Source organism: Callorhinus ursinus, unplaced genomic scaffold, assembly GCF_003265705.2.
Source record: "Callorhinus ursinus isolate GAN/ISIS: 27379988/994484 unplaced genomic scaffold, GSC_fseal_2.0 scaffold18, whole genome shotgun sequence".
In the NCBI taxonomy this organism is placed as follows: Eukaryota; Metazoa; Chordata; class Mammalia; order Carnivora; family Otariidae; genus Callorhinus; species Callorhinus ursinus.
The window spans coordinates 8,955,118-8,976,974 of NW_027397080.1; the positions used below are offsets into that span (position 1 = coordinate 8,955,118).

The window sequence follows — 21,857 nt, forward strand, 5'->3', positions numbered from 1 at the left end:
GCCTATTAAGTAACAATCCCTTTCTCTTTGGGTAGGAGAAATACAAAGCTACTGTGTTTAAGCTAAGAATAGCACAAGCTACCAAATGCTTACAATATGCTGGTAGGTGCTCTGCTAAACCTTTTGCCTGGGTTATTTTACTTAATCCTGAGCCCAGCCTCGAGGTAGGTGTTGTGCTCTGTATTGTGTAGATGCTGACTAAGTAACTTGTCCAAGATCTTACCGCCACTAAGTGATGGTGCTGGGCTTTGAACCAGGATTGACTTGCTCTGACTCAGAGGTTCCCAGCCAGTGTGGGTTATGTGAATCAAGATGGTGATCCCTTCAGCCTGCGGGTGCCTGGGTCAGGCCCAGGACGACTGGGATCCCGTGTTCTTTTACCCCCGAGTGTCGTACAAGTGGTTCTGTCTGTGTTGTGCTGTGAAAAAGCCTGAGATGCGTTGCTCTAACCATATTAATTGTGCCCCCTTACTGTCCTCTCAGCCGAGACTCTTTGCTCCCTCCCTCCTGGCGTCCAGTGTGGGTCTAGACACCCAGACCCTTAACACATGTGTGGCCAATAGGATTGAGACCAGAGATGGGTGGGAGGTCTGTGCTCACTTCTAGGTGCCATGTGAGCTGAACAGAGATGCAGGGTCCCTGCCTTCAGTAGACACTGCCAGAGGTCAAGTCCAGAAGACAGAAGTCTGCACAACTCAGGGACTTTTTTTTTTTTTTAAGATTTTATTTATTTATTTGAGAGAGAGAATGAGAGAGAGAGAGAGCGCGCATGAGAGGGGGGAGGGTCAGAGGGAGAAGCAGACTCCCCGCCGAGCAGGGAGCCCGATGTGGGACTCGATCCCGGGACTCCAGGATCATGACCTGAACCGAAGGCAGTCGCTTAACCGACTGAGCCACCCAGGCGCCCAACTCAGGGACTTTTTATTTGTTTGTTTGGACAGAGCCAGAAAACGTGGGGGTGGGTGGAGGGGCTGCTGACAGGGACGGCTTGAATCTTGACACCATCGGCTCAGCCTGACCCTGCAGTGTAGACACAGTCCTTTGGCTCCTTGCAGGCACGGGAAGCTGCTGACACATTGCGGCCACCAGCTGCCGTTGTCATCGTACACAGACGCAGGGCAAGCCAGGCACCGGGCCAGGGTGTGCTGCCGGCTGCTTGCAGAGACTGACCTTGCCCTCTGCCTTCACTGGGCTGGTGTGTAGGGTCACCCAACTCTCCAGGAACCCAGAGGTTGCAGCAAGAAGCCCAGATGAGGTTGCAGGCACAGTGGGCGGGCTCCATTGCTGCCCCTCATGCCTGTGGGGGATGGGAGGCTCACTCTGGTTCTGTGCGTGTGTGGGTGTCCGCTGCCTGGGGCGCCTGTGAACCTTCGTGCAGGGGATACTTCTGGGTGTGAGTGATGGGCGCCTCCTTGGTCTGGCCAGGCTTCAGCTCCTTTGTAGTGGGTGGAACTGAGGGAAGGCTGAGCTGGGGGGGGAGCCTCAGCACCATCTCTTTGTGACCCACCTCCTTTTGTGGTTGATGGTATGTCCACCATGTTGAACCATGTCCTGCCATAGAGTGCCCTGCCTTCTCCCTTCAGCCCCATTGTTGCCTCACTGAGCTTCCCGGTGAGGGCAGGTTCTAAGGGAACTGGTGCTAACTTAGGAGGGTAGCACATGGAATAGTTGACAGATTTAAAGCTCCAGAGACTTCTAAGGCAGGACAGCTGAGTTCCTGGAGAGCTGAGCAGTAGGCCCAGGAAACACCCAGGTAAATGGCTGCCCCTTAGCCAGACTGGGCCCAGGCCCTTCACCCCACAGCCTGAGGAGCAGTGTCTCTTGAGGGGCCTGGCCCCAGGTCCTTCTAGACCAGTGTAGCCAGAACTTCCACTTCGTGGATCTCACCACGAAGCCGGGATCCCTCAAAGCAGCAGCCCCCACAGGAGCATTGGTGGGCCATTTGCAGGTGTGTCTCTGGAAGGGGACCGATGAGGATGATGTGAGGGTGGGGCACATCCTCCCTGTGCCTCAGCGGGGGTGGGGGGTGGGGGGGTAGGGGGGTGGAGGACGGGAGGGTCTCCTAGGAGGTTTGTCTTTGCTCACCCCTCTAGCGACCCTGAGGCAGCTTCCACATTTTCCAGGTCTGCCTGTCACACTGCTTCCTTTGCTCCCCCGGCCCTGGGTGGCAGCAATGGATGTTCAGGAAGGGAAACAGCCTTGCTACCACTTCCCCTGCCAGCATCTTTTCCCTCTCCCTGCCCGTCTGCTCCCATCCTTCTGTCAGCCTACATTTTGGAGCAGTTCCCAAGCCATTCGCTTGTGCTGAATCCCGAGTGGGGCGGGTGGGGTCAGGCTGAGCCCACTCATTGTCTGTGCCGCAGCTGCTCCCCACAAACTGTCGTCTAGACCATGCCTGTGCGGAGGCGTCCGGGCGGCGTCTACACAGATATGATGGAGCTTCCGTGGTGCTTTCCAGGGAACCAGCAAGACAGGGGGGCTTAGTGCTGCAGGGAGGACAGCAAAGAGGCCAGAAGAGACGTGAAACCAGCTTAGCTCCCAGGGCAGGGGCAGCTCCCGCACAGGGCTGCTGACCCAGGGAGAGCCATCTCCTGCTGGAGGGAAGGCGTGGGCCAGGAGCTGGGGGTGCAGTGGTTTCATACACACACACACACACACACACACACACACACACACACACACACGTATTTTTTTTTCCTTGTGGAATTTTTAGTGGTGGGGAAAGACATTAAGCATACAAACACACAAATACATAATCACGAAATATGGAAAGTGCTGTGAATAGAAATTCCGCGATAGAGTAACTGGGACCCAGTGGTGGGGGAGATAGCAGGGAAGGCTTCTCTGAGGAGGTGATGTTTAAATTGAGAGGGATGCATAGAAGTTAGCCCGGCAAAGAGCAAGAACACTGTTGCAGACACATTACTGCCCAGCTTTTTAAGATTTTTCTAGAAGCAGTTTCATTCTTCCTTGCTTTTGTATAAATGACTTAGAATCTGTTTCTACCATAAGCCTCTTTGGCAGAAGTCATGGCCGAGCCTGACTGTAGCTTCTGCTCCATCTGGGGACTCACGGCCTACTGAGTTACATGGTCCTAGTTACTCTCAGAATGAAATCATGGGTCTGCTCCTCAGTGGCACAGCTCTGAAAATAAACTGGGGCTTGATGGGAGGCAAGCCTGGTAGATTGGACTAGAGGTGTGGCCAGGCTGTCTCTCCTGCTTTCCATTTCACTGCTGGAGTCAGTCTCCTGGGGTCTGAAATGAGGGCTAGAAAGGCAGCATATGAAGACTTAAGCTAACTAGTGAATATGCACCTGTCTCAGAGTAGAAAGGGGCGGCCTTCCGGGAATAACAGCAAAACAAACTAAAGGAAAAGAGAACTATTTAACTACATAAACATTTAAACTTTTTTTTTTTAAGATTTTATTTATTTGTCAGAGAGAGAGAGTGTGTGAGCACTCAAGCACAAGCAGGGGAAGGGGCAAGCAGGGAGAAGCAGGCTCCCAGGACCCCAGGATCATGACCTGAGCCGAAGGCAGACACTTAACCAACTGAGCCACCCAGGCGCCCCTATTCTTACCGGGGAGACTGTATAGATATTTCAAGTGATGCTACAGGATACTGTCGGTTGGGGTTTTAAATGATTTTTTTTTTACAGCTTTCCTGAGGTATATTTCATTTCACCTACCATAAAATTTACCCTCATCATGTATTTTAGGTGGGAGAAAAGGAAGCTTACAAAATGGTACCACAGTGTGGTCCAAATGTTGGTAATAATGAAAACTAGAAGCGTGCTCACGTGAGCATACAGGAAAGTCCGCTCGAATGTTAACAGTGACTCCATCTGGATGCTGAGATTATGGGTACCTTGTGTTCTTATTTTTGCATATCTGTATTTTCTAATGTTTCTGCAGGGAATGCTAATTACTTCTGTATGAAGAAAAAAATTACAGAAGTTTAGGGTCCAGTGTCCCCAAGCCTTTCATGGAAGGATAAAGCCTGCACTACAAACTTGGCCATCAGGTCCCCCAGATCTGGCCCTTGTCCCTCCCTCTGAGTCACCTCTCGCCACCCGTTGCTTCATGCTGTACACTCCAGCAACGCAAACTCCTTGGAGCTTGTTGCTTCTGTGCCATTTCTTACCCGTGTGGGTTTGCTCACTCGGGTCCCTCTGCCTGTCCTGACCTTGCCCCTTGCCCAACCCACTCCAGTATCACCTCCACAGGGAAGTTTTCCCTGAGCTGCCTGAGGGCCAAGGGCCCCTCCGCAGGGCTGGGCAGCTGGCCTTCCCTGGGCATCCCTGTGGCCCTCTGCCCTCCCTCCTTGCCCCATGTCCAGGACACTGCCTCCCCGAGCTGTTAACTGTAAGCAACCAAAAGGAGCCACTCTCTTGTCTTATTTAATCCACATCCAGATGTTATGTTCTAGAATCTGGCATCCATCTTTCATCTTAACCCTAGAGGAGGCAGGGATTTCCAGGTGGAGCCAGGCGCTCAGTGACCTCCGTCAGGGCCCTTTCACTGGCCCTTAAAGGCACAATATATGCTTTTCGTAAAAGTAATTAAAGAAAAAATTGAAAATAGGACAAAGAGAAGAGAAAGTAGATCCCCCCATTGATAACTCTGGGTGTTCTTCCATTAGAGAGGACCTAAGAGTCGGGAGTTTGAGAGAGGAGATCCCCTGGGCAGCCATCCTCGCACTTGGTGGGCCTGGGAGGCCCCCAGGCTTCCTCCCCACCGTGCCCCAGAGATCAGATCAGTGGGGGTGCAGAGGGACCCAGGATTCAGTACCTCAGGCCACTCAGCTGCAGGTGTTTGGGGGGAAGGCCTCACTTTGGGAACAGTCACTTCCAGGCCATCACCCCTCTCTGTCTCTGGGGTGGTCTCTTAGGGACCCCAGTTTGCATCTGCACAAAGCCAGTGTCCTCTCTGCATTTGACTGGCCCCTTTGAGGCGGGCTGTCTGCCCACCTCCGTAGCCAGCATATGCGGCCTAGAAGGACATCCCCCTTGAGCCCCCGATTAATGCCAAGGAAAGGAGCTGTGGCTCTTTGTCACTGGGAACCTTTGATGCTCCTCCAGGAGGGGGAGGAGGCGGCGGCAGCAGCAGCTGTGTGACGCATCCCCAAGTCAGAGACTTGCAGGCTCGGTTCGTGTGAGGAAACTCGCTGACTTGCTCAGTGAGAAGGGCTCTTCTCTGTCTTGTCTAGAGCTGAGAATGAAGCGGAGAGCATCGGACAGAGGAGCTGGGGAAACGTCATCCAGGGCAAAGGCTCTAGGAGGTGGCATTTCTGGAAATAATGCAAAGAGAGCTGGACCATTCATCCTGGGTAAGCCTCTGCCCGCAGGGTGGGCCGGGGTGCGGGGGGCAGGGGTGCGGGGCGCAGGCGCAGTCCGATGGGCAGCCGTGCAGGGCGGAGTGCCACACCCACCACAGTGCACCATGCGGGGCCCCAGCCTCAGGGCTGTAAGTACAGCCCCTTTGTGCCAGTGGAAGGTCCAGAGCCTTAGGTCACAGGTCACGCTGTACCAGAGTTGTCATTTTTGTTGTAGCCTCACCAGCCTTCGATCAGCTCCAGCTGAGAGCTAGACTGTCTCTTCCCGCAGAGCACCCCATTTGCCCCCCAGCCCATGGCACACAAGCTGCATCAGAACCCAAGGCCCATCATCCCAGGCATTTCTTTGACCATTCTTGGAGGGTACAATTCATTCCACAGGGCATCTGGTATAGCCCTCCAGATTTCTTGTAAAATTGGCACAGAAGTCCTGCGGAATTAGGTGTGCCCAGTGGTCCAGAAGAGCCGCAGGGTCTTTCTGCGTGATGTTAGAGGCCCAACAAATCGGGGTTGCTGTGCTCAGGGTTGCAGGGGTGAAGTGGGCTCTAAGGACACTGGAGACTGGTTATGAGTTTTGCTTTGGGGCGGCGTCTCGGACTTACGGGCACAGGACAGCTCCAGCCCCAGTCGTTGGGCAGATGGTTCCCAGTACCTACCATTTGCCGGGCCTGGGCTGTGTGCTAGGGGCGCAGCAGTGAACAGGACAGACAGGTTCCGGCCCTCACAGAGCTTAACGTTCTAGTTGGAAAAAGAAACAGAGTAAACACCGCACAAGATCATCAGCAGGGCAGTAAGTGCCTTGAAGGAAGTAAACAAGACGATGTGAAAGTGGGACGGGTTACAGGGAGTGTGTACAAGGAAGGTTCCGTATGAGGAAGTGATATTTGGGCTGACTCCCGAGGAGGAGAAGGATCCAGCCATGTGAAACGCAGGGGAAGAGCATTCCAGATAGAAGAAACAGCAAATGCAAAGGCCCAGAGGCAGGAAAGGGCTTAACAAGTTAGTACTTAAGAGCCCAGTGTAGCTGGAATATTGGCGAGGGGGTAGGAGAACATGATCAGTGAGGTGGGCAGGAACCAAACCACACAAGGCCTCAGAAGCCAAAAAAGTTTCGACTGTGTTAAGGGCAGTGACGCTGTGACCTCGTCTGACTTCTGCTCTGAACGCTCAGGCGGGATGCCGGCAAGGGACAGCGAGCAGTGTCCCCCTCCAGGAGTACAAAAGTCCCCCAAACCTGGGCTCTGATGGGGGCCAGGCAGCCACCTCAGACGACCAGGGGAGCTCCCAAAGCTATAGTTCCTCAGCCCGGAGATGCTGATTCAGAGGCTCCCGGTTGCCGCTGGGATCTCTGCTTTTACCACTCACTCCTCAGAGGTTCCATGACACCCCCACTGTTGAAAACCCCCCCTTTTGCAAGCCGGGCCCGTAAAAGCCAGGTATACGTCAGGCACACGCGCACGTGCTCTTCCGTTGTTGGAGAGGGGACTGCGAACCCTCCACCAGAAGACTTGGGGGGGGGGGTCACTCTGTGACTGTGAACAGTGGAAAGACCATGTGGTGCCACGAGAGACGGTGCTCGGAAAAGTAAGCCCGAGGCTCTGTGTGCCGTAGGTCCCCGTCTGGGCAACTCCCCGGTGCCAAGCATTGTGCAGTGTTTGGCAAGGAAAGACGGCACAGATGACTTCTATCAGCTGAAGGTGAGTGAGGCGCCCAGGGCGGGGTTGGCTCGGGCCCCAGGGGCTGGCCCGCCAGCCTGCTCTCCCCCCTTCTCATCTTCACACCCACACCACCTGCAAACAAGAGGAGCACCATCTCTTCCCAGGAGGCGGTCGGGCGCATGCAGCCTCGCTCTGAACAGGCCTGCGCTCAGAGCAGGCATCACACTGCCGTCACGTTAAGAGAAACCTCGCACGTCGCACGTGCCCGGGGGGGTGTGCGTGCAGGTGTTGCGGGCCCGACCGCGAGCCCCCTGCTCTTCCTGCTCACGCCATTCTGCTTTGTAAAGTAAGGTTTGTTTTTTGGGTTTTTTGGTCTTTTTGTGTGTGTGCCTTCCTAAAGATCCTTACCCTTGAGGAGAGGGGGGACCAAGGAATAGAAAGCCAAGAGGAGAGGCAAGGCAAGATGCTGTTACACACCGAGTACTCTCTGCTCTCCCTCCTCCACACGCAGGACGGTGTGGTTCACCACCATGGGCTCTTCCAGGTGAGTGGCAGAGGGGGATGCCTGTCCCCCCGCCCCCGCAACCCCCCACCCCTGGCCGGCTCTTGGGGCTGGCCCCTGCTGGGGCCACATCTGTACTTGGAACAGCTTGCCCACGCAACTGCCTGGGAACCCTGCATGCTGGGTGCGCCGGGACTTCCTGGGTGGGCTGGGCTGGAGGTCAGGCTCTGGCCACACCAGCTGCTGCAGCACCCCTGCAGTGAGGCTTGCTGCCCATCGGGAGTGCCCCTTTCTTTGGAGAGCCACTTTTCCGAGAAGGGAGGAAAGCATGAAGTCATTTAAAGACGCCTGGGCTCTTTCCTGTTGTGTCGTGTCAGAAATGGGCCAGGCCAGGGAGGGATGAGCCTCGTGGGCCACCTGTGGATCCTGCAGTTGGTGTTGGTATCAACAGTCCTTTCGCCTGCCCAGGCATCCCAGTTAGTTGAGCAAGTATCCCCGAGCTCCCCATGCTCACAGGTTCCAGGTCTCTTAGGGAACATACTAATGAGTAACTTGTACCCTGAAAAGAGCCCTCCTTGGGGCCGAATTGTGTCTCCAGAAATGAGGAAGGCCCGGTTCAGGACGCTCAGGAGGCCTCCTGCTCAGGCCCCCAGCAGAGCTTCTGCAGGGCCCTCGGCTAGACAAGCTGGACAGGGCCACTCTTGCCCGATGGACCCGGCCCCCGAGAAGCAGTGTGGGGACCGGGAGCCACAGAGGTTTGGGAGCCGGCGGCCCTGGAGTCAGGTTGCATGACCTCGTCCCTACACTTTAGGTTCCTCATCTGTAAAACGGAGGTAGTGATGGACACCTGCCCCACGAGGTGGTCGGGAATGTGAGCGGGCGTGTGTGCAGCCTGAGCCATCCCTGCACACACTCATCGCGTTACTTCCTTGTCAGCTTGAGTTCTTGGACTAGATAAAGGGAAGATGCCCCCCCACCCCGCACACACCCCACCAAGGTCTTTATTCTTAGATGTGCATTAGAAACAACTCTGAAAATCAGCATTTCCCTTCCACGTGAAACCAAACCGAGGGTGATCATGAGTCTTCAGTGCTTCGTCTCTGACAGCTGCTAGAGCTTGGCCCTGCTTTGTACCCTCTTGGATAATAGAAGCTGGGTGGTTAGAAGCATTTCTAGAGTCACCTGTGTGCCAGACACCGCTGGGCCTCTGGGGAAGAGAGAACGAGAGGTGTGGTCACGCTCCGAAGGAGAAACGTGGCTGTTCCATCCCTAGCAGTTCCCCGGAGGCAAGCGTCAGTCTGCTGGGGCTGACACTGAGCGTCTCCCCAAGCTGGCTCATCGGTAGAGCACGCAGCTCTTGATTTCGGGGTTGTAAGTTCAGGCGCCACGCTGGTTGTAGAGATTACTTTAAAAAAAAAAAAAAAAGAAAGAAAGAAAAAGAAATGTCTTTTCAGCAAGGAAAACGGGCCCAGCACTTACCACCGCACACTGGTAGCAGGGCCCACCTCCTGGGCACTGGCATGGGTTGCCGTAGTCTCTGGACAACCTGGGAGGGAGGGTGCCAGCTCCCTTTGACGGATAAGGGACCAGAGACTTGGAGAAGTGAGGTGAACTGCCCCACGTCCCACAGCTGGAATGAGCAGGAGCTGGGGCCTGAACCCTGCCTTACCCACTGTTCCGTGGCTGCCCAGGAGTCCGGCTCCCATGTGAAAGCAGTTGTCTTGGACACACAGAATGCCTCACTTCTACTATCTCGGACCTTGGTCATGGCTGGAACCTCTGGGACTGCCACGGAGGGGGGATGCCCCAGGGCCCCGGCTCTGCTGCCCGTACCCTGGGCCCAGAGGTCCCTTTGGCATTACACGCTCAGCCCTGATCCGAACCCTTTGCATTGGGATCGGAGCACGAAGCCTTTTAACGTCAGCCCCTGGTCCAGGCCGCCGCCCCCGCACATGTGCAGCTCGTTCCAGGCTTTGGCATTGGTGTGTGTCTCCAGCTCCAGAGGAGACTCCCCGACCCCTGCCCCTGGACCTGCGGGCCCACACCAAGCCCTGGTCTGCCCCTTTGTCTCCCAGGACCGCACCTGTGAAATTGTCGAGGACACAGAATCCAGCCGAATGGTTAAGAAGATGAAGAAGCGCATCTGCCTTGTCCTCGACTGCCTCTGTGCGCATGACTTCAGCGACAAGACCGCCGACCTGATCAACCTGCAGCACTACGTCATCAAGGAGAAGAGGCTCAGCGAGCGGGAGACCGTGGTCATCTTTTACGACGTGGTGCGCGTGGTGGAAGCCCTGCACCAGGTGAGGCCCTGCCCCCCTGCCCCCCCCCGCCGGTCCCCCCTCCTCTAGCTGGCCCGTCCTGGGCTCCCGGTGACCGAGAAGCCTCCAGGCCCCACTGCCACAGAAGGCCACCCCTTCTTGCTGCTGCTCCGCGGAAGCAGCTATGGGGCCCGTCTCCCCCCCCCCCACCCCCCAGGTGTGCTCTGCAGCTGGAATGTCCAGAAGGAAAGTGGCTAGATGACCTGTGTAGCCAGCGAGGCACAGGGCTGCAGGCCTCAGCCCAAGTGCCTGGGAGGCGCTGCCCGGGCTGCCCAGCAGAGCCCAGCAGAGCGGCTCCCTGTCTTTGAGAGGCTAGCCTGTAGTCTCCCAGCGGAGGTGACGACGGTGGGATGCCCCTCGGGCAGCCACAGCCTGTCCGCTTTCCCTAGGGTTGGGGTGTCAGGCACCCCAAGGTGCGGTGAGGAGAGCCTGGGCCTCTTCCAGGCACACAGCTTCTGCAGGCTGAGCCTGCACTACTTGGTCACCAGAACCGTGAGCGTTCACCTCTGACCGCAGATCCGAGCAGATGCTACTGTTTTTCTCGGCAGGGTGTTTGCTGGAGGCGGAGGGAGGAGTGGTTTTCCCTGCTGGCTGCCGCTGAGGGGAGAAAGCTGGGGAAACCGCCCCGGTAGGGCAGAGACTGCCTGGGTTCGCATATCCCCCTATCCCTACCCATGGCTGATGAGGCCTTAGAACAGTCCTGATCTGTCTGTGCTGACAAATCAAGGCAGGAGCCCAAAGAGACGTTGTAGAGCCTTTTTCCTGCCTCCCCAAACCCCTGAAGAGCCCTGAAGAGCCCACATCTTACAGGCTGGGCCCAACCCTGGCTCTGTCCTTCATGGTCCAAGCCATGTGCCTATTCCTTTTCCAGAAAAACATCGTGCACAGAGACCTGAAGCTTGGGAACATGGTGCTCAATAAGAGGTAAGACCCTCCTCTGTCGGGATGTGACCTTGCGGCTGGCACGGGCTACATGCTTCAGCTACCCAGTGCCCTCCAGTGCCCCCTGTTTCCAACTCACACCAGCCCGCTTCTGCAGGAGAATCCCAGGGCCTGGAGGATGGGACACCTGCTTCGGCCTTTTGCCACGTGGGAATATGGTGCTTGCTTAGAAGGAGAGGAGTCTTAGGGGCCCCTGGGTGGCTCCGTCGGTTGAGCATCCAACTCTTGATCTCGGCTCAGGTCTTGATCTCAGGGTTGTGAGTTCAGGCTCCACATTCGGTTCCAGGCTGGGCATGGAGCCTGCCTAAAAAAAAGAAGGGGAGTCTTAAAGGCCACAGGCCACAGAAAGGGAGCTCTGAGAAGAATTCCAGAGATCTTCCTTGGACCATTCATTTGTGTGTATCTAGTGGGTGCTCAGTAAATGACTATAAAAAATGGAGAAATTAGTGAAGGAATGACAGGTGAGCAAAATGAGTTCTCGTCATAGGTCGGATTCCCAGGAAACACACTCTGAGATGTGTGTGCAGGTTTACTAAGAAGTGCTCTTGGGGCAAAGGGTGGGATTGGGCAGAGGGAGAAGCAGAGCTGTGGTACAGTCACAATAGGGCCTCAGCCTGGAAAACTCAAGAGCCAGGGGCCCTTCAGATACCCCAAATTGAGGCAAGGGGGCTCATGGCCCTGGACGCCCACTGCGACCAGCCTCAGAACGCAGGCTGTGCCCAGGGCAGGGTGGGCTAGCCGTGGCCAGGGCAGCTTCCTTTGGCTAAGGGGGCTTCCCAGAAAAGGATGCAGCTATGAGTGGTCAGGAGCCATCACTCTCAGCAGCAGGGAGAAAGTGCCTCGATCTCAGAGGGGGTCTGGGCGGCTCACCCTAGCACCCTCAGTCCATCAGTGGCAGAGGGAGATCCCACGAGGCCCCGGCCACAGGCTATCACCCCTCTCCCCAGCTGGAGGGGCCCCAGCCTCATAGGGGCCCAGGACCGCCGGCAGGCACCACCATGACCATAGACGTGCAGGGCTGGGAAGGGCCCGCTGCCTCCCTTGCTGTCTCCGGGGAGAGCCAACACCTTGCCACCCGCTCACTGCCAGGCGTTGAGGTGGGTCTGAGGGCTCGCAAATGGCAGGCACCAGTCTCACAGCAGAAGCGGTGTGGTGGTGACTTGTTCCCTAATGTGGCCACCCACTCACGAGGGGGCCCGCTGTCCCTGTGAAGTGGCCAGAGCCACAGCAGGCACGAGAGAAGAAGCTGCAGGGAGATAGGCCCCTGGGGACCAGACCCCTCCCCCCGACACCATGGGGAGATCACCGCCCTTCTGCCACCACCAGCCAGCATCAGGGCCACAGACGGACCATCTCCCAGAGCCACCGTGCAATGGGGCACCGACCAGAAAGCACTGGCTGGGGGCCCGGGGAGGTGGGCAGAGACTCTGGCCATCTGAGTCGGTTTCCTGAAGGATGAGTAACGATTTGCAGGAAGCCAAAATTCCAGGGCTGCTGGAACCCCTGATGGGCTGAGGGAGGGAGCTGGGGAAGCTCAGGGGTCAGACCTGGCCCGTAGCCCAGCGCTGCCTCTTCATTCCGCTCAAGACCATGGAGTTCATTTGATTACGTGTTGGGTGATGGGTTCATCAGCGTATCATCAGCGTATCGAGAGGCTGCTGTGCTAGCAAGCCCTTCTCTGAGCTTCCGTTTCCTCCTCTGTGGAGGTGGAGGTGATTAAACCTCCCTGCAGAGACTGGCCTGAGACGTGGAAGCGCCTCACGGGGCTGGGCCCGTCGTAAGTGCCCCGCGTGCGGGACGGCCTGTAGCTCGCTTCCCAGGGGACAGGGCCTGCTGGGGGTTGGGCGGCTGGCAAGGGCCGGCAGTGAGCCCGGGCGGGGGACTCAGGTGCTAGAGAACCTGGACCCCGCCAGCCCTGAGGGTGCGTCGTCTTATTTGGACTTGCGGCCCCGGTCTTCTGTGGGACGTTGGCCCAGTACCATCCTGCTCTGGACGGCAGGCTCACTGCTCACACAGAGGGGGCATGTTTTTTGACCACGTAAGTGCATCCGGCTGCGGAGCCCACGTCCTCTGCAGCCTTCCCCCGCAGCCCCGCGCCGGCTCTAACTGAGCCAACTGAGCAGCCCGAGGGTGCTTGTGGGAGCGTGCACTGGGCCCCTGTGCCGCCGACCACAGAAGTCCCCCCACCCCCATCCCCAGGCCACCTCGCTCCCAGGAATATAGTCGGGAAGTCCAGCCCCTCTCGAGTACCAGCAGTGGCTCCTCGTGTGTGCGTATGTGTGTGTGCCCGTGTGTGTGTGCACCCGTGTGTGTGTGCCCATGTGTGTGTGCCCGTGTGCAGCTCCGTGTGTGTGTGCGCCCGCGTGCAGCTCCCTGTGTGTGCGCCCCTGTGTGTGTGTGTGCCTGTGTGTGTGTGTGCCCGTGTGTGTGTGCCTGGGTGCAGCTCCGTGTGTGTGTGCGCCATGTGTGCCCGTGTGTGTGTGCCCGTGTGTGCCCGTGTGCAGCTCCCTGTGTGTGTGCGCCCGTGTGTGTGTGCATGTGCGCCTGTGTGCAGCTCCATGTGTGTGTGCCCGTGTGTGCATGTGCGCCCGTGTGCAGCTCCGTGTCTGTGTGCCCGTGTGTGTGTGTGTGTGCCCGTGTGTGTGTGCGCCATGTGTGCCCGTGTGTGTGTGCCCGTGTGCAGCTCCCTGTGTGTGTGTGCATGTGCGCCTGTGTGCAGCTCCATGTGCAGCTCCATGTGTGTGTGCCCGTGTGTGCGTGTGCGCCCGTGTGTGTGTGTGTGTGCCGGTGTGCAGCTCCCTGTGTGTGTGTGTGCCTGTGTGTGTGCCCGTGTGCAGCTCCCTGTGTGTGTGTGCGTGTGCCCATGTGGATGTGCACCCGTGAGTTTCCCTCGGATTGAGGAGCACCAGTACCCCTCTCACACCCTGTGTCTTGGCTGCGTTGCCTCTCATCTGATCCCCTTTTTGGGGTGTTGGGGCAGACGGAGGTTCTGGCCGCCCCTCACTTGACTCGTGGTGCTCCGGCAGTAGCGCAGGGGGACCGAGCGCGAGCGCCGCACCCTGCCCCGTGAGCGTCTGCAGGCACACCCCTGCCTTCTCGTTCGCACCCCTGCAGAGTTCGAAGGCCGACCTGGAGGAGCTCTAGCCCCCGCCTGCCTGCCAGGCCGAGGCCCTGACTCCAAGCCGGAGGCCTCCTCTGTTGCTCACAGAACGGAGCGGCTTCAGGGGAGGAAACAGGGAGAAGTGTTTGCAAGGCGGCTACCATGACGAGTTTACCCTGCCTGGGAGAAAAGGCAAGGGTTGAAACCTGAAATACCCTTTTGGGGTTATATGAGGTCTGCTGTGGGTTCTTTCTCCTTCCTCCTTTCTTTTTGGGCAAGCAAGTTGCACACCAAGTTCCTAGAAAAGGAGAAAAATGCTGGTAGCCCAAAGGGCCATAACTAAAGAGTGACTCACGCAGAGCTGCCTCCCTTCAACCCCACTGCCCTTGCCCCCTGCCGCCACCGGGGCTCCCAAGGGTCTGGGCGCCACCCGCCGCCTTGGGCAGTCGTGGCAGGGCCGGGGAGTGTGGCCAGGCTTCGGGAGGGCTCGGAGCTGATCGTGTGGTTTCCTGTGGGCCAGCCTCCAGGACCCTCGGCGCCATGGGCCAGCTCGGCCCCGCCACCCGCCGCGCAGCCACACACGGTGTCCTCGCGCCCCTGGCCCAGGCCCAGGCCCGGAGGGCAGCAAGGCCGGCGGCACGGCTGGTGGGAAGCCCAGCCCGCCCTGGCCTGCTCACTCCGGGGCCTGTGGCCGCAGTGTGGCTCCCCTCGCCTGCCGCCTCAGATGGGCTCTTTCCTGGGGTGTCCCATCACTAGCCAGCCATGCCCCCCCGTCTGAGGAGGAGAGGGTAATCCGAGCTAGCCATTAGCAGTCAGTTACTAGTTGCCAGGTCCCCGGCTCTGTGCCTTCCCGGAGGTTGTCTTCTTGTCACATCCTCACACAGCCCTCACACAGCTAATATTCTCCATTTGGCGATAAGGAAACAGGTTTAATTAGAGATTAAATGAGGTACCCATGGTCCTGCAGCCAAGGGAACGGCCGAGCTGGGCCTGGGACCCAGGCATCCCAACTTCCAAGCTCCCCAGACCCTGCCCTGAGCAGTACCCTCCCAGCATCTTGTGCCTCAGGGAGCCCCTGCAGAAGACACTGCCCGCTGCGGCAGCCGGCTGAGGTAGGGGGACGGACCGTGGGCCTTCTGCTCTGTGGGGGCCTTGCAGATGCACAGTCCCAGATCCAGGGCAGTGACATGGGCAGCCCAGAGCTGGAGCAATCCACTTCCTGACACGGTGTCCTTGGCCAGACCCTTTGCCTGCACTCTCCAGCCCTGGCTGCCCTGGGGGGCCACCGGGCAGATTGCTGTGGCATCTGACAGGGCAGGCCTGTGTGCAGAGCGAGAGTCGAGGTTTCCATTTGGATTGCAGAGGACAGACTAACCTTTGTTTTGTACCAAGCCCTTTGCCAGCAGAATTCCCCGAGATAGCCGAAGGGCTCGCCGAGCCTGTTGGTCACAGCTTCTGGGGAATTCCATGCTCAGCCCCACACACCCTGTACCTCTAAGCCGACCCCCTCTTCACCCTGGAGACTCGGCCAGTGAGAGGCGGTGGGAGGCCCCTCAGAGGGCTGCCCTTCCTGCCGTCCTCCGGCTTCTCTGCCCAGCCAGGTGACATGGAGCCGGGCAGGTGGCCCCTGCCCCGTGTGGGTGGAGAGGTGCCCTTTCTCACTGGTCCTCCCCGACAGGGCCTCTTGGAGGGGCTGCCCACCCCCACCGCCCAGGTATGGAGTAAGGCATCCTCCCTGGGCCTCTTCCTTTTGTGTACATTGTGAGTTTCATAAAGGGATCTGAGCCCTAAGCTGCTCTCGCCCATGACTCTCTGACCAGGGAGTCTGGGGTCTTCTAGGTCCAAGGAGAGTCTGAAGTCCAAGACAAGGGCTGAGTTAGCTTTGATGGAATTGAAGGGAAATTGAGAGGCTGGGCAGTGCCCAGGGACATGTAGGTACCAACTGGTGGCCGTCCAGAGTGCAGGCTCTGGGGTCAGGCAGACCCAGGCTTGGATCCTGTTCACTAGCCCCATGACCCTGAGCAGGTCCCTTCGTTTTTCTGTACCTAAACTGCATCACCTGCGAGGGGTGAATGCAAACAGTCCATATCGGACCCACAAGCCAGGGCCTGTACCTGCTAAGTGCTCTGTAGGCATTCGTTTTTAGTACTGTCCGGGATGCTGATTGACAATGACCAGGGTGATGACCAAAGGGATCGACCAGGGGGACAAAAGTGGCCCCCGTGGGTGGACTCCAGAGCCCTGCTGACCTTCCTTGTCATTGTATGTAAATGAGGGAGCCGAACTAGAGCTCCAGTCATTCCAAATGTCCATGTTCCGTGAGGTGGTTTTGGGAAGTCTCTGCAAATCGTTCTGAGTCCTAAGCTGTGGCCCCAAGGCTCAGCCCGGACAGCATGTTCCGGGGAGCACCTCTGGAGCACTCACTGGGTCAGAGTGACTCAGTGCCTCTGATCCCAGGTGCCGAGGGGACAGCTCAGCAGCCGCAATGGCACTGCTCATGCAGCCACAGGGAAGGCAGTGGGGACCCGGGGGGCAGGAAGGGATGTGGTGTGAGTCCTTTGCTCCCTTGGCGAGCCGGGGTGGGGGGGCAGTTGGGTGCCTGCGGGTACAACACAAAATTTGTTCATTCTCTGCCCCCTGCTCCCAGGACACATCGGATAACCATCACCAACTTCTGCCTCGGGAAGCATCTCGTGAGCGAGGGGGACCTGCTGAAGGACCAGAGGGGGAGCCCTGCCTACATCAGCCCAGATGTGCTCAGCGGTACGTGTGGCGAGCCAGGCAGCGGGCCCCAAGGGCTCCGCACCACCGGGCCCCACAGTGGCTCATTCCTTCAGCAGAGCGTGTGTGTGGCGAGGGGGAAGCCTGGGCTACGTGCTGGGGGTTCAGCGGTGGTCCAGACCAGTACTGTCTGTCTGTGTACAAAATCTGGGGTCTTCTGGGGGAGGCAGATGGTAATCCTCACTCTGGTGCAGGGTTAATGACTCTGAGATTATTTCTGTGAGTGTGAACAATGAGCACTTGAAGGACTTCCCTGAGGAAGTGACATTTGAGCTGTGATTGCAAGGACAGATAAGGACTCGGGTGTGACTGGGAGGGGGTAGCACAGCAGCTGTGGCTGGGGCTCAGGCAGGGGGCCTGGTTCAAGGGGAGGCCAGAGGGGTGGGCGGAGGCCAGACCAGCAAGGCCCGAGGGAAGTGCCCTGGAGAACAGCATCCCACCTTTCAAGTGTGAAAGGAAGCCATGAGCAGGTCTTCAAGACCTCTCTCCCTTTGTTCTGTTCCTTCATTAGTGCCTTCCTTCCCACCTTCCTCCGTCCCTCCGTCCCTCCGTTCCTTCCTTCCTTCCTTCATCTCCCCTCCCTCCTGCCCGAATTTTCCAAGGGCCTACCATGTAGAAGGCCCTGTTCTAGACACTTCAGATACAACAGTGAACAGGCACACAGATCTCCCTGCTTCCGTGAACGCTGAGCTGACTTTCTAGTGGGAATGAAACAGCCAGCACACAAAATAAAAAAGCCAGTTATGCACCGATTAGCCACTGATCCTATTGCTAAGTACCAGGCACTGTGCTGAGCACATGACCTGCATCACCTGCTTAAGAACCCACAGCTACCCTGTGAGGTAAAGATTCCAAGTCCCCTTGTCATAGCTAAGAGTAAACCTGAGAACTGAGGCTCACGGCTCGGCCAGCCTCCTGCCCAAGCCCATGTTCCCCAGGATGCTTTCTTTCCTTTCCCTGTGTCCTTTGCCAGATTGGGGCTTTCTGTCCCGATACTTAGGGAACCAAGGGCTTCAGGTCTGCTCCCATCCCTTCCACACGGAGGTTCCAGGGTGCCTCTGGGGCCAGCATCCCCAGGCCAGCACACTCACCAAAGCATTATCACACATTGGAGATCTCTCCCCGCTGAGGCTTCTGCTGCAGTGCCAGGCCTTTCCCAGGCCGTGCTGCCACCTCCCCCTCCCCCGGGACCTTGAGGTTGACACACCATGGAGTCAACATGGTGACTGATCATGGTCACCGACATCCTGGGGTTGGAGTCACCATGGCCTCTGCTAGAGGGAGCCAGGTGGTAGGGCTGCACCCCAACTCCCCAGGGACCAGCCCAGCCTGGACACCCTCCATGAGATTCCTCAAAGCATCCTTGTGGGTGACAGAGCAAGGACGATGCACCAGGCTCCTCCCTCAGCACAAGCCTACGAGCTGGGGCCTGTGACTGTGCGCGCTGGGGCTGGAAGGGCTGGCTGTGGTCAGGCCACCTCCGCCACACCAGGCCAGGGGCCTCCCCGTGCATGCACTTCCTTTGGCTGCCCGGGGCCTCTCCCTGGCTCTTCCAGCTTCATGTGGGTCCCAGAGGACGAAACAGAGGGACCCACTGCTTCAGAGAGTCCTAGACCCGGAGACCCGAGATCCGGCTCTTGTTCTGGCCTTCAGCCCCCTTCTCTGAGCCCCCGTCTCCTCCTGGGTCAAAATGGGACGCGCTGCTGCCTCCGCACATGGTTAAGAGGTTGAAGCAGGATGATGACTACACGTCCCGCCTTGCGGGCTCTGAGTCGAGGCCTGCCACTTTGTTGGTACTGCGTTCCAAGCACAGCCTCAGGCATCAGGCCCAGGGCTGTGAAAAGGCAAACAGGACCTTGCCCGCATAGAGTTATAGTCTGGTCAATAACTGTGTCACCTTGGAAAAGTTACTGACTTCTCTGGGCCTCAAGTTTCACATCTATAAAATTGGGATGATAATAGCCCCCGCTTCATAAGGTCCGTGGGATTAAAGAAGGCCTTTAACCTGCTGTCTGGCTAATTAACATTAGCTGGCATTATCATTACAGAAAGGAAGGCTTGAAATTCAATCTCCTCGGAAGCCAAAGCTCCGGGCAAGGTCACCTGCCCAGGCAGAGCTCCCGGGGGAGCTTTTCTGCTGGAGGGGGCTGTTCAGCTCCCATCCAGGCCAGGGCAGAAGTCCTGGGGCTCAGGCTGAGGGAACCCACACCGCCTGCAGCCACAGCAGCTAAGAGTCGTGGCTCAGTGAACTCTGGTGATGACCCCACATGGCAGAGCACGGTCCAGGAGAACGGGGTTGCCCTGGGGTTGCCCATGGGGTTGACCATGGGGTTGACCATGGGGTCTGCTGCACAAGGCCATCCACACTGCTCTTTGGCCCCGGGGATTGGAAAGGGGCCAGGGTGACACAGCCTTAGAGAAAGCTTAGCAGAGGCTCATCTCCACAAAATCGCCTACTGTACCAGCCAGGGCAAAAAGCAGCTCACTCCCCAAGCAGCCCTGTGAGCCCTGTGTGTCCTGTGAGGTCAGCGTCCTGGCCCCATTTCACAGATGAAGTAATAGCCTAGGTCAGGGACACCCGTGGTACCTTCTGGAGGCACAGGCCAAGGCCTGTAAGGATACTTCCATGCACATGTGCAGTACACACCCACCTGGTTAAGCTGCTTGACCTTCAGTGGCCCTGGAGAGCCCTCCAGAACCAGTACCCTCTACCCCAAAGGCATTTGTCGCCATCCAGGCGGCTTCAGGACCCATAGGAGGGATCCTGGTTGTCCTGGGAGAGGACAGTGAGGTGCCCGGCAGCATCTCTTCCACACCCGTGGGGGAGCTGAGTCACATTCTAGGATCTGGGCTCCTGCTGAGTCTGCTGTCCCAGAGACTGGGTGGGTGGGGAACTTCGCAAGGCTTGAGGTGTTGTATTGCTTGCCAATGGGAGGCGGTAGATAATGGCTTGCCCTGAGAGCCGGCGGAGCCGGGCTTCTCCAGTCAACTGTGTGGTGGTGGACAGGTGACATCCTGTGCCTCATTTTGGAAGAGGAGAGAAAATAATTCATGGAGTTGGGCGGAGGTGTAAAGAAATGAGAGCATATCTTCCAATGCCATCCCAGTGTGGCGCTTGCTTAAATGCTCGCTCCCTTCTGCAGGGAGGGAAGCGGCACAGAGAGGTCCCTTAAATGGATATTCATTCCTCTAGCAAATATTGGAGTCCTGCTGGGCACCGGGGCTCAGCGCCAAGCAGAGGGCGCCTGCATCTGAGAACTTACCTTCTCGCAGGGGAGATGGGAAGTAAACAGGGGAGGGGATCCTCGCAGACAGGGTGAAGCGCTCTGGGGCGAAGGGATGGGGACTGGGGCAGGGGTGGCCGACCGGCCCAGAGCCGGTTAGCTCTTGGTTCCACACACACACTCCTGGCCGCCTGCTCTGTGAGCTGCTTGGCGAGGTGCCAGGGCCATAGACCCAGGCCCAGCCCCAAGAGCTTGCTGTCTGGCAGAGCAGGGCTGGTATGCCAGTGGGTGGCCTGCACAAGGCCAAGTGTAGTCCCTTCTCCTCGGTGGTCACTCCGAGGTGGGGCATCATCCTGGGAGGAAGCGCGGGGCTCCCGTGGTAGGATCTCAGGCGCGGGGCTGGTAAGCTGAGGGAAGCCCGGGGCCTCGCCCTTCCCCGGGCCTGGGCTGAGTGTGCGTGTGTCCGTGTGCCTCACAGGCCGGCCGTACCGGGGCAAGCCGAGCGACATGTGGGCCCTGGGCGTGGTGCTCTTCACCATGCTTTATGGCCAGTTCCCCTTCTACGACAGCATCCCGCAGGAGCTCTTCCGCAAGATCAAGGCCGCAGAGTACACCATCCCTGAGTGAGTCCCACTCCCTGGGGAGGGGCGGAAACACCAAAGTGGTGGGTTGGAGAGAGCCAGCAGCCCCAGGCACCGCCTGAGCCCTCTCCCTCTACCGCATCAGGGACGGGCGCGTTTCCGAGAACACCGTGTGTCTCATCCGGAAACTGCTGGTCCTCGATCCCCAGCAGCGCCTCGCTGCCGCCGACGTCCTGGAGGCTCTCAGTGCCATCATTGCATCCTGGTAAGTGGGCAGGTGCCGGGCTGGGCGGAAGTGTGCGTTCTGCCCGTGCTTAGGCCCTGCCCATCCCACCCAGGATAGCAGCCTGAGGCCGGGCCTGTTTCTTTGCCGGACAGAGTCAGTTTTCCAGATTTTCCCCACGGGCGAGATGGGAAGGGTGCCGCCAGAACTCAGAGTCGAGCATCCCCCGCGTGCCAGCTGATGACAAGTATAGGACTGGCATTAATTACCTCACTGACTTTCCACTGCAGCCTGTGCGGTAGAAATGTCCCCCATTGTCGGATGAGAAAACTGAGGCTTGGGAGACAGAGTCATTCATGTCGAGAGGGGGCTGAGCTGGGACCCAGCCCGGTCTGTCGAGTCCAGCCGAGTCTTAGAGCTGTGGGGCTCCGGCTGGCCAGGCCCGGGGAGCCAGCCTGACTCGTCCGCCTCCCCGCAGGCAGTCCTTGTCATCGCTGAGCGGGCCTTTGCAAGTGGTTCCTGACATCGACGACCAGATGAGCAATGCAGACAGCTCCCAGGAGGTGAGTTGGGAAGGTCAGAGCAGTCGTCACCCAGTCCCAAGGGACCAGAGTCCGGGGACGGCAGGCTGCAAGGCCCCCTGGTCTGAGCTGCCTGGGGCCTTCCTTGCCTCCTGGCGGCCCCGTAGCCTGCAAGAGGGCCGTGGGGCAGTGGAGGCGGGGGCCCAGCCTGGCCCTCTCGGCTTCCTCTTCCTGCCGGAGCCCTGGCTCTGCCCTGCGCTGACTCACTGGGTCTCTCTCAGCCTCTCTGCTCTTCCTTTTCCAGATGATTCATTTTCTCCCAGTTTTCTCTCATTTCCTGCTCCCTGCACTGGAGAAAGTGCTGGGCCTGGCATGGGGGCAGACCTGGGCACCCGGCAGCAGCTGCCAGGCAGTCTTAGGGTGCCCCCTGGAGGGCAGGGCTTGGCCAGCAGAGCTGTGGGACAGATGCCGGGAGGACCTTCCCTCCCTGCCCCTGCCCCAGAGCGCCACTGCCAATGCTGGGCAGGTGGGAGAGCCTCCTGGCCCTTGACAAGAGAGTTGGCAGGCCCTCTCTCACCTAGATGCCACCCACAGTGCATCTGTCCATCCGCACCACAGGCCTGTGTGGCCGTATTCTCCTCTGTTCACAAAAGGAGGTTCAGAGAGGTG

General features: G+C 58.3%; 1 protein-coding gene across 9 annotated transcripts in view; it reads left to right on the forward strand.

Annotated features, from left to right (window-relative positions):
• Positions 1 to 21,857, forward strand: part of STK40 (serine/threonine kinase 40) — a 39,134-nt gene that overhangs the window by 14,423 nt on the left and 2,854 nt on the right. For 7 of the 9 annotated variants that reach the window (XM_073902901.1, XM_073902900.1, XM_073902903.1 and 4 more), the window contains 9 exons: positions 5,210 to 5,329; positions 6,947 to 7,032; positions 7,394 to 7,537; positions 9,571 to 9,798; positions 10,688 to 10,740; positions 16,506 to 16,621; positions 20,342 to 20,486; positions 20,590 to 20,709; positions 21,146 to 21,230. In XM_073902901.1, the coding sequence (XP_073759002.1) occupies positions 5,210 to 5,329; positions 6,947 to 7,032; positions 7,394 to 7,537; positions 9,571 to 9,798; positions 10,688 to 10,740; positions 16,506 to 16,621; positions 20,342 to 20,486; positions 20,590 to 20,709; positions 21,146 to 21,230 (1,097 nt within the window). Of the gene's footprint in view, positions 1 to 3,719; positions 3,865 to 5,209; positions 5,330 to 6,946; positions 7,033 to 7,393; positions 7,538 to 9,570; positions 9,799 to 10,687; positions 10,741 to 16,505; positions 16,622 to 20,341; positions 20,487 to 20,589; positions 20,710 to 21,145; positions 21,231 to 21,857 lie in introns of those variants that run through there. The other 2 variants (XM_073902902.1, XM_073902897.1) reach the window with 2 other exon arrangements.